Below are 12,724 nucleotides of genomic sequence, written 5' to 3'. Positions count from 1 at the left end.
CATATTTATTTTAGATAAAACTTCGCTAGATCAATTTTTCGCACCCGAAATTCCCCGCATACTAAATTTTATGAAAATCGTTGGATCTGTTTCCGAAAATGACGTTTTCTTAAAATAAAACCTAGCTAAATTGATTTTTCACCAATAAAACCCCTGCATATTAAACGTGTGTCACTGTACAACGCCATCTACCAAAACCTAGCTTTAGTGTTTCAGTGTCGGTAAGGCAGTTAGTTCCTCCCAATAAAAATAAATAATAATATTAATAGTCGCCAATAGAATGCAGTAAGACTCATATTTTTCAGTTTCAGAAAACACGGATAAAACATTATTTTCTAAAAAAAAACCTCTCCTTTTCGACAAAAAGAACTATTTCTTATCATACAATAAATACACTATAATTTTGGTTAATTCATTCAAGTTAAATATGCGTTAAGAATTTTGATTAGGGTTACTTTATTTAGCATCTATTTTACATATTTGTAAATTAATGTTGACACTGGAGTAAGAATGACCTTGACTTTGATGATAATTAGAATTAAATGAGTTTCTCTCACTTTATTTAAATGAAATAATTTTGTGTAAAATAAATTACCACTCTCACTTACTATACTTAGTAATTGTCGCAATTTAAATTTTTGTCGCAATTTATATTTTAACTATAGAGCTAGCGGAATTACATTTTTTGAAATCATTTACAATTAATTAAAAATTTGTGTAGTCTTTATAATTATGGTCATTATAGACTAGTTTCTAGATAAAAAAATGGGTCGGGAATTACAAAAAACTGGCCTTTACAAAACTAAAAGTGTATAATTTAAATCCGATTCAAAAAATAAAGCCCAGAGGGTAATAAGATCCACAGTTGAAATCTCACGGTAAAACAATGTCATGATACTTCACTCTTTACGTACACAAGCGCTTATGTGGTGTAAACTCAATGTTATTGGTCCGTGGTCGATCGCGCCATCACCTTGTCAGTGGTCGAACGAGGCTTTGTTGAAGTAATATGTTACTGTGTAGTTTTAGAATTTTTCGTCCTAGGAAACGGTCTTTTTCTTTAAACAATTACGTACATTCCCGTTTTATTGCGTAACCAAAACAAAAAAGATAAGAACGAGAGATGTCGTGGGACACTCGGAAGGAACTATGTTCCTTTTGTTATAAATTATGTATTATTGAATAACAAGGACAATGAAGAAATGGTTATAAAATTCATATTTAATAATTTTTTTTCAAGTTTACATTTATCAAGTAACGAAAACAGCCATTTTCTTTATAATTATTATTATAAAAGAAATCACTTTTATGATCATGCCTTGAAAATTTTATATAAAACGCCATGTATGAACAAGAATCAGAAGTTACCAAATATCAGAATCAATTAATTGTACAGCTATAATTATTATTACATATGTGTCGTTGTTACACTATATTTTGTTACCATAGACATAAATATTTGTTACAAAAAAAATTGTTACAGGTTTTTCTGGCCTAGCCTCTCAGCCCCCGTATGATATATGAACGATAAGGTACATACTTCCAAAAAAACAATCATTAAATCGTTGTTTTTCGAAGTAAACGTGCGTGAAAGAAGGTTCTACATGTAATGTCGACGTGTAAAAAGGATGGCCAATTTTCAGAACAGGAGCTGCTCTTCACGTTTAAAGACCAGTTTATCTACATAGGCTTTTGACTTGGTTAATTGAAATAATTACAAAAAATAAACTGGTTTTATATTTATTACCGCCTTCTATTCGCAATTTACATTAAACAGCCTTGTATATAAATATAAATAGTATGCTTAAATACATTATAATCATTTACCAACCCTAAAATAGTAAATGTTTTTTGGTATAACATTTATAGGGTATAAAATAGTTTAAGTCACACACAATTTTAAAAACTATTTTATTTTATAATGTTGGTATTATTATTACATAATATATTTGTTTATGTAATGTTTGTGTATGTTTTGTAGAGAATAGATACATAAATTTTTTTTTTTTGACTATATCTATGGTTTTATAGTATGTAGTTAGTGTATGGTATTGTTGTTATGTTGGTAGTAAATTTAAATTTTAAATTAGAGTTTTTGTTTAAATACAATAAAAGCATTTGTGTGTTTTTTTGAATAGTTTTCAATAGTTTTTCTTGATTCATGCAATCAGTACTGTTTTACCGCACTGTGCAGAAAAACAAATCATGTATCACTGTACGGAAAATCGTGCAGAAAAAGAGAACTAGCCCTACATCACTATAAAATAGTGGGTTCAACATGTTCGAATCCGTTAAGCACTCGATTCTTTCAAGACCTCAATTGTTTGACAACTTGCGTATGTAATTGATACCTTATTGCACTTGTTTCACGATACATTATTTTAGTATTATGGATTTATGTATAAAGGATTGGTTTATGTTTATGCATAAATTATAAAAAATTTAATGGATTCATTAAAAAAAAAGTGCAATAGAGCTGATAACTGTGTCCAGCTTTGTAATTCCTAAACAAATCTCCGATTTCAAAGTAATTTTTAACATTCTTAGTACAGGAAAAAGTTCTTGTAATCGGCCCGCAAATTCCAATTGAAATTTCAACATATCTTTGACGGTTTATGGGCTGGAAAATGTAATACCTCTTTTACGTTAATTTCTGAGTAAGAGTGTTCGTAGATATTTTCTCGTCAATACTTTCTCATGAATGATAGGATATAACCTCAACATGTGCAGAAAAGAATATATCGGTGTGAAGGCCATGCTATATCGTTGTGAACGCCATGCCGTATACTGTATTGAGGAAATAGTAACATTAGCAATAGTCATGGCGGGCGAGTCAATGCAGGTCCATATACTGGTTGGCGATACGCACAATACTACTGGTGGATAGCCGGATTCAATCCTGTAATATTACTCATGCTAACATAGAACATTATAGTATCTGTCTCTATACCATACCAACATTGTACTAAACGGCGATGGATTTCTTACCATGTATAAACAGCGCTTAAAAAAATGGGTTTAAAATTTCGGAATCTCGGTTACCTTTTCCTACAGTGGAAAAGATTTTTGGGCTAGAATTTTGTACCCTCTGTCTACTGGTAATGCCATTGTGAGAGAAAACAAAAGAATTTTCTGATGAAGATATTTCTTGTTTTGAAAAAGTTAGCAAAACAATTAACCTACAAAACCAAATATGGATATTAAAAAGAAGTGAATGATGTGGTTCATTCAATTGAAAAAAAAAAGTTTGTTTTAAAACAAATTTAATAAATAATTCATTATTTCTTTTTAAACACCTTTCAAACGCGCTATAAATTAATTATGTGCAAAATTTCATTAACAATTATCTTTTAATAAAATGAACTTGCCACAAAGGGTTGGTAAAAATTATGAATATTTAATATTTAATATATATACAGTGATCAACAAGCATAATGATTTAAACATCCTTAAATTAGATATGAACACATTTGATCAAAAAATGTGAACTGGTTTATACACTGTTTTCCATTAAGTGTGACCCAACTTTAAGATAATTGTTTCCTTACGGTATTATAAAAAAGTTTTGGTTTATTGCACGGTACATACATAAAAATCAAATACATGCTTTGTAGTCAAATAATGTGTTATTTTTGGCTTTACAATACCACGCAACTACAAAAATATATAATATATTATGTTCAAGTACTGCTTATAAAATTGATAATATATATACCTCTCTTCAATCATCAATACTCTAACTATAGTCGTCTCTATTCATCAAATGATGGATCTTCGATGAACTCATAATTAAATTAAAATTTTGTTGTTATATCAACGACAACCTTATATTTTTATGGTATTATTATAAACTACAAGATTGTCTTAATATTTTAGGTAGTTTTTTATCTCACTTTCTAGAATTTTGGATATAGAAATATCCAATTTTCTTTTTATTTTTATTTCGTTTTTACAAGATATTAAGGGGTTTTTATAAGATATTAACTAGTTTTTTAAGGGGTTCAAAAAATCGAAAAAAAAAAATTCGGAGAAAAACGATATCTCAGATCGATTTTTGACGTTATCTTAAAAAATACCCATCCAATTGTTTAATGATTTTTGAAATTTTTAGGTCAATATTATGTAGGTAATTATTCCTTTAAAAAAATATTAAAATTAAACGATTATTATTAAAAAAAAACAATATGTTTTTTATGCAAGAAAACATTAAACTGAATTAAAAAAATACAATGAGCTATTATTCTTTAATTATATTTTATATTTAGGTATTTTTTTTATTTTTATTTTTATTAATATTAATTTATTTATTTTGATTAATTAGAAAATTACTTTGTACATAATAATGACAACAATATTTATTTTAATAATAATATATTTATTCATTATATGAATATGGTTATGGGAGTGTATTGTACCTTGAATCATCACAATTTTAAGCATATATGTAAGGATTGAAGAATACTAGGGATTTCAATAAAACTTTATGAATACATTTTTTGATTAACAAAGTTTCCAAAAATCACAAAAAATTTCTAGATCATCGAGCTTTTTATTATTATTTTATCGTTCAAATTTGGCTGAAAAAATGATGAATCATATAGCCTCAATATTTCCAAGCCTTTTCAATATTTCTATATCAAAAAAATTTCAGAATTGATTTAGACTTAGTCCAATTTCATATTTAATAAAAAAATCAAGACTTTTATCCAAAATTGCCCTGGCGCTCGTACATCCTTAAATATTTATTAAACATTTTCGCTGAACTTTATTAATTGACTCGAAAACAAGAGCACATAGATAATCAATGTCCTAGATGCTTGCCCCCCGGGGTATAGTAAACATTACCTCTCTGCAGAGATCAAATGAGAAGAATCCGTCAACTTTAAGGGAACAATGCAAATTTTAGTTTATCTCGCAGGTAGCCTTTAAAGCAGGCATGTGCGAGTTATTTTAGGTCGAAGTTACCATTGTTATAACTTTATTGTGTGTCTCTTTATCCAAGTCCGCATATCTCATAGAGGAGGAAGCGAGATGGGCATATGACTCTTCTACCTATCTCAGTTTCTCTAATAGTAATGAGATAGGTAGAAAAAAATTTTGTCTCTCTGTCTTACTCATAGTTTTGGTTGTCACTGGTTTGGTTATCACTGTCTTACTCGTATGTTAGTTACAGAAGTCTGAGGGACTTCTCTAAGTCACGTTTGCCCATTTCTGCTTTAAAGTAAGTGCGATTCGAGGTACACTACCAACAAGGTACAATACTACCCTCTTTGTATTGTTATTATTTCCATTCGTTTATTAAAAATTATGGAAGGACAGATGATATGACAGGAATTATTTTGTATTTTTATGTTTTGGGTTTTATGTTGTTTAGCGATTGTTATTATGTGTTAATGTTTTTTTTTTTTCTTCTTATTTTTATAAATGTTTTATGTCATTTTTTCTGTTTCTGTTTCTATGTTGTGTTGTTTTGTTAATATTATTAATTTGATGTTCATTAATATTTATTTTTCCTGTTTTGTATGTTATTTATTTTATATAAAACGGTGTTGTTATATCCATTCATGTTTATTTTAATTAATTTTATTTGGTACAATGTATTTGAAACTAGCTTGATACCCGCCCGCTTCACTGGACTTAAAAGTAACAACCACAGCTTTATAGTCTCTGACTCTCTTGGTTTCACTTATCACCCTTCCATAGCACTCGAAGGGATTGCTTAACACAGCTAAAATATACGCACAGTTTTCAATTTTGTTTAGTGTAAAATAGTCATAATTCATTGAGTATATCAGAAAACATGGCCACGCATTTATTTAAATTTATTTATTATTTTAAATTTTTACAGAAATCTTTAATTTATGGTTCAAAATGAAGATCATAAAATTGCCTCTGACAAAAAGAATAGAAAAACTTCTGGAAAACTTTAGCAGAGATGTGGTCTTATTGACGAGTTGAGCGTATTCACTGTACGTTTAATTAATGGTAATTTTTTCGTATGCGGCTGTGGTGGAAAAAAGTTAAGGAGAACAATGAACTTTTTATCTTGTTCTGTGTGTTTTCCTTCAAAATAGGGTGGTGCAAGCTCATCCCCTTGGACATCAACCCGGCGCGCATGATTTGATTGCTTTGAAAGTAAAGTACATTTAGTAAATATTTACTTTAAAATAGTAAATAATACTACTTTGAGAAACATTTAAATTTTTTGATTCTTACACCAATCTGTCCCGGATTAATATCTATTCCAATTTGCATAATGAATGTTTTTTTATACCGTAATATTTCTGGGAAAAGGTTTATTAATACTATAATCATTGTGGTAATATTACCAGGAAAAAAGGATATTCCAGAAAGCAATTTTTCATTATTAATATTATTGATTTATTAATACATCAGAGAGAGAAAAAAAACTCCAGCAAAAAAAATGAATATTTTTTTTTTAATGTCAGCAGTTATAAAATAGTTTTTTTTTCTTCAAAGGCCATAATAATAATTCAAAGGAAGATATACTCTTCGTACGTGTGGACTGGGAATATGTGTCACAATAATGGTAGCATCTCATATTTTTTTATCACACGGTGAGCCATTTCAGTTAAACCATCCAGTATATACAATTAACAAGTGAAATTTACAAAATTTTTTGGGTACGGAATCCTAAGCTCGCACTTGATAACTAAGAAGACTCTCCGGTAAATTACTTTTCAAACGAAACCAAAAAAATTAAAAACGGTTCATACGTTCAGGCGCTACGATGCTTCAGACAGACACACACGCATAGTTTTCAAACTAATAACACTCCTTTTTTTAGTTCGGGAGTTAAAAATGTTCTCAATCGAGTCGGTTCAACCGTTTAGGGGCCACGATGCCACTGAAAAATACACAGACGCACAAATATACACTTTAAACTTATCAACACTCCTTCTTAAATCAATATCAAAGTGATGGTCAAGGACGTCAGATGAGATGAAAAGGATACTAAGAGAGCTATAATTTTTTGGGAAAAATTTTTGGAAATATTTTAATTGAAATTGAAATAGCTATGATCATAAATTCATGTTTCAATGATTAAAAAATCCAAGGTTTCGTGGAACTTACGAGTTCAAAAATTATTTTAAGAAAGATTTGTACACGTCGATTAAAATAACTCACCGTGTACACGATACATGTTTGGAACTACCAAGTTAACAGTTTAGTGTATTAGTGACTGTATATATTTTATGGTAGCTAATGGTCCAGAGTCCATTTACATCGGTTATGTTATAAATACGATAAAATAGCTATCGGAATGTGTTTTTTTTATTTTTTATTTTATAAATGGTATATACGATTTTAAAAAGGATGTTAGGGCAGCATCTATACGTATACAGAAGTTAAAAGCGTTATATATTGGTTAGGATAGTTACTCAATTTTAATAATGGCTGCAACATATGGAGCTGTTGGAAAGTGTGGGCTGTTTTGTTAACCCTATCAAGCTGTCAATATGGCAGACTTAAATTTTAAAGAGACAGCAATGTTCTATCAATGGAATGATCAGGGCATTAAAAGAATTGACTATTTTTTAGCCTCCGAACTAAAAAAGGGGGGTGTTATATTTTCGACCACGATGTGTGTCTGTCTTTGACATCGTAGCTCCTAAACGGATGAACCGATTTTAATTTTTTTGGTTTCGTTTTAAAGGTAATTTAAGTAAGTATCCATACCCGAAAAAACTTGGAGACGATCTTCAAAATGCTTTAAAGGAAAATGTAATTTAATGGAAAGTGTTCTTATATATGTTTCAAGTGCGAGTCTAGGATTCCGTATTCCATTTAAATTTACGTTGTATGTGGATCAGACATTAGAATTTCATGAATGTAAGTAGTGGATCTTGTTTAAAAAATGTTATAAAATAATATATATAGACCAGAAATAAAATGAGATAGATATAAAAATAAAATAAAATAAATAAAGATACACAATATTATGGTCCGTATACAGGGTGTAATTTTGATGTTGACATATGCTTCAAACTCAAAAAAATAAGTTAAATTGAGGAAAATGCTTCAAGCAAAAAATGTTAGTTTGAACGGTACACATGTTCCAAGGTATTGTCTTCGATCTAAGTTTTCCAGTTCAATAAAAACCTCACTCTACTTCACAACTGGCCATCTTTAGACGAATACTTTAAGTTTGAAAGTTGTTCTTTATAAAAACATTTTTTTTTTTTGAAAAACGAAGAGTTTAGGCAGTATTTGATAGCAAAAATACTGCCCTATAAGTGACCCTTAATAAGACTATAAATAGCTTTTTGCGCGTTTCTTCATTCAATAGGGTATTCCACTATTTTTGAAAAAGTACTTCAAAACGTTGATTTTGCTAATAAAAAGCCACCAAGCCAAAAACTTAAATTAAATTTTAAACCTTTTTTAAACTGTCAAAAATGTGGGCATCCAATTTGATGACGTAATATGGGTATCACTATACGAAATAACACAAATAAGTTTGACAGATATTATTCATAGATCTGATTATAATGAATATAAATACTTATTATCTATGTGTATATTATACCCAGCTGTCTACACTGAACCAACTGATGGTCTATGATCCATACCGCTATGACATCACAGCAGGACTTACCCGCGTTTTAGGTCAAGTGATATACAATTTAAAAATTACGATTTTTAATTTAAAAATTTTAAAAGAAAAATGTGTTTTTATGACTCGAAATCAGAATATTTAAGTTTATTTTTACATAAATTTTAATTTTTTTCAAATTTCATGATTTATTTTTGACTAACGATAATACCCTATTTGAACAAATATGGTCTTTATAGAAAAGTAAACCACTTTTATTGGAATAATTTTGTTCGAAGAGTGCCTAAATTTAGCAGAAGAAATACGACAAAGCCATTTTTGGTAAAACTTTTAAGTCCGTTTTTCCCCAAAACTGTATGGTTTGTGGAAAAATGTTTCGAACAAAAAATGATATCTTTTTTAATAACTACTTTTTAACTTAAAGTATTCATCTAGCTATTACCAGGTATGGAATAGAATGAGATTTTCATTGAGCCTGATAACCTGGGTCAAGCTTAATAATAAAATTTTTATCGATAAAAATTATTTTTCGAATTTCAAGCAATTGTCAACTTTAAAAAAGAACATCCTGTATATACAATATTAGTTAACAAGTAGTTCTCTCATTCTTCAAATACATTCTCTTCATTGAAAAGTGATAAATCAGTTATCTCAATTTTTATTGCGCTTCAATACTCAATTCTACTCACTTCATACCAAACCGCGTACCGCACTGCACTCCTTTACTCAAAACATGCTCGATATACTCATAAAACATTTCGTTTATATATATTTTTATATTGTTAATATTTTTATAACATAAAAGAAAAAACTAACTCTATACGTGTATGGGATTTTCATTTAGAAATATTTATTATTATTATTGGTCTTTGCTTCTTTTTTTTTGAGCATTGAGGTGGATGGTTTTCATTTTAGGGTACAGTATATTCTTAACCCGTAAGTATTATTCGTAACTCCAGTTATGAGCATTTTGCTCACGCTCGATTTAAAACAATTAATAAGTTTTATTTTTCAAATGGTATATGTGGTTGTCACTTTTTCTATCTTTATATAATTTTTAGCTATTTTCGTCTGCTCAAATTTGTTCACCATATATTTACAGTTTTAAAAATATTTTTTTCATGTCCTTCAGAAATTGAGAAAATTTCTCTCATCACGAGAGTAAAGTTGTAAGTAAAAAATATTAACTTAGGAAACTTTCGTTGCCGTTCGTGTACTTTTGTTAGTTTAACATAAGCCGTACTCAGTAAATCAAAAAAACTAACAATAGAAATATGGTGAAATTAATTAAAATGAATTAAATTATTTAGATTATATCTCTGCACTAAAATTTTCACTCTCAAACATCATTCAATAACTGCAGAATGCGTGAACTTATCTCCCATCACACGACTAAAAATCACCGAACGGTTGAGTGCTGACGTGTTAACGGTTGCATGGAAAAATATTTTCTCAAAGTTAGATAAATGTGGCTTCGATCTTAGTGCCAATCGTGTTTAAATTCGTTCAAACAAATCCAAGACAAATATGATTATGATAACTATGCGATCTTATCTTGCGTTCTTGACAACAAGGGTCCGGCACCGACCAACCAACTGACCACTTTTTTAATAGTTTATTATCTTGAAATAGTATTCTCAATGAAATAATGGTCTCTTGTGTAATGTTGCCGATCCACATGCGGAAGGCCGTCGGATCAAAACCTATCCACGTCAATAAATTTTTTTTAAAAATCATTCTTTGTTACATAACTTCTGATTCTCATTTTTGTTAACTTCTGATTTCTATTCATACATGGATGGGATATAACTGGATAAACTAAAACTGGAAAATTTGTAAAAAGGCGCCATGAAATTTTGTACGTGTTAGATCTGTACTTGAAAAATCCATTCTAAAAAGAAAATGAATGTATTGCACATTATTTTGTGCAAACAGAACCGAAATTGTGTTATATATTTTCACATTTTATTATCAATTTTTTGTTATCCGTATTTCTGTTCAATTATATATTTGTTGGCCGGATAAATCGAATAAACCAATTGTCTTTTTCAACGATGTTATTTATTTTTGATAAATATTTATTGTTAATTTTACAAAATTTATATATTTATTTGTTACCTCATAGAAAAATCTAATTATTTTTTACTATTGAAATAAAGTTCATTACCTTTTTTTTCTAACAATATTATCTTTTGTTGAAAAAAATTGTTTTTTTGAAATGTCAGTTAAAAATTTTTTTTGATTTACAGATGATATTTTGTCTATATATTTACTTTTACGAAAGTCGCAGGGTTTCGTAATTATAAATTTTTTAAATATATTTTTACTTCTGGAATACAACTTTCAAAAAGCGCATAAAATTTTACCCAAAGCTTCATGAATGAAGAAAACTGTTAAAGAAATTTAACAAATTTAATAAAGACACTGTATTCACTTACCATTTAATATATGTACTCGTACAGTGGCTTCATTTGCATTTGATGGTGTACATGTATAAATACCCGAATCAGCTTGTGTTGCTTTCTGTATTAATAGTCGACTGGTAGTCACTGTACCCTTTTCAGTTACCAAACTAATACCACCTCCGCCTCCGATACCCGAACGTGGTGAATCGAAATTAATTTGTCGCATGTTGTGTGACCATGTTAAACCTGGTGGTGGTTCCGGTGCAAATTTCACTATACATGTTAAATTTATTGTTGATCCTTGATCGATGAATAGTTCCGGACCACCGAGTATTTCTGTGATTGGTTCTGTAACAAAACAATGAAAAATCAGAATTACAAATTTTGGAAGGAATAAATAATGATACGAAAGTTGGTAATGTTTTGAAGCCTGAATTTCGAATATTTTTCTGTTATGGAATTTAGGTGGGGATGAAATTCGTTTTGCATCTGAGAATGAAGTACGGTTCGGTTGAGTAACGTTGGATGCGCGATAATAAAGCCGCACATAAATTTTTGAATAACAATTCTTATATTGAGCTATTTTTTTATCATTTTTAATCGTATTTAATTTATTTCTCCTGCGATCACGTATTCAACAGTTTTGTAAAAGAACAATTACGGGTATGGAACCCGAAGGTTGATACGTTGAGGCAAAAACAAACTGCAGGTAACTGCTTAGGAAATTGTTAACGAAGGGAATGTTTTGACCAATTCATTTTTAAAATAAATTTTGCAAATCCTACTAAAACTATTACTTAAAATGTTTATTTGCTAATTTGAAACATTTATAACAAAATAATTGATTCAGAATATTTATTTTTCATAGATTACGTTACAATTACTACAGTTCTTTTGTGTCTCAACGTATCCACCTTCGCGTTCGCTTTAAATACACTCCTACATATCTCGGGAGTGACTTCTTGAACCGTTTCTCTTATTATTTCTTGAAAATGGTCTACATTTCTAAACGACCATTATCATTCCTACCGAATTTCTTCAAGTTGTGGACGGCCTGTATATTCGTTGTCAAAAGTCAATAGCTGAATGTTAATATTTTTGAAAGCAGAGTTTTTTATAAAGAGTACATTTTTTTCGTAAACCTTATAACTAGCTAAAAGTATAACTTTGTAATGGCTCGCGAATGGTATCATATAAAATAGATATTTCTAAAATTGTTCCTCATTAAACGGTAATTTCTTTAAAACATCAGGTTGTAAACCATGATTCATGTTATTAAAACTTCAATATTCAATTCATTTTTGATTTTAAATCTATGAGCAATCTCAAAATTTTCTGCATACATTTTAAAATTAATATCATCTTGATCTTGTTTTCGTCGTTTCCGATGATCACGCATTAATGATCGATTACGATCACGCTCTTTACGACCCGTCACCGTACGACGTCGTGGCATTTTATTGCTAAAATTACAATTAATTAATGAATAACTTTAAAATTATAATAACTACAATTAAAATTTTTTCATTTCTTGTATCACTTAATTTTTTAAGTTATTCTACTGTAGAACTGCAAAAATAATTGTTTATGTAATGTTATGTGACTTTTTATAATACTTGAAAGAATGGCCACTCAATTAAAATTAATATTAAATGTAGCCAATTATATATTAGTATTAGATGTAGCTCACAGATGGTGCCACTGTCTCTGCATATATATAGATTGTATACATACATGTAAT

At 29.2% G+C, this 12,724-nt stretch overlaps 1 protein-coding gene across 1 annotated transcript in view; it reads right to left on the bottom strand.

Moving 5' to 3' along the window:
• The window catches only part of LOC123298891 (hemicentin-2-like), an 85,179-nt gene that overhangs the window by 22,284 nt on the left and 50,171 nt on the right, over positions 1-12,724 (bottom strand). The window contains exon 4 of the mRNA XM_044880989.1: positions 11,017-11,331. Within this exon, the coding sequence (XP_044736924.1) occupies positions 11,017-11,331 (315 nt within the window). The remainder of the gene's footprint in view (positions 1-11,016; positions 11,332-12,724) is intronic.

Source organism: Chrysoperla carnea, chromosome 4, assembly GCF_905475395.1.
Source record: "Chrysoperla carnea chromosome 4, inChrCarn1.1, whole genome shotgun sequence".
Lineage (NCBI taxonomy): Eukaryota > Metazoa > Arthropoda > Insecta > Neuroptera > Chrysopidae > Chrysoperla > Chrysoperla carnea.
This window is presented reverse-complemented; position numbering and strand designations above follow the sequence as displayed.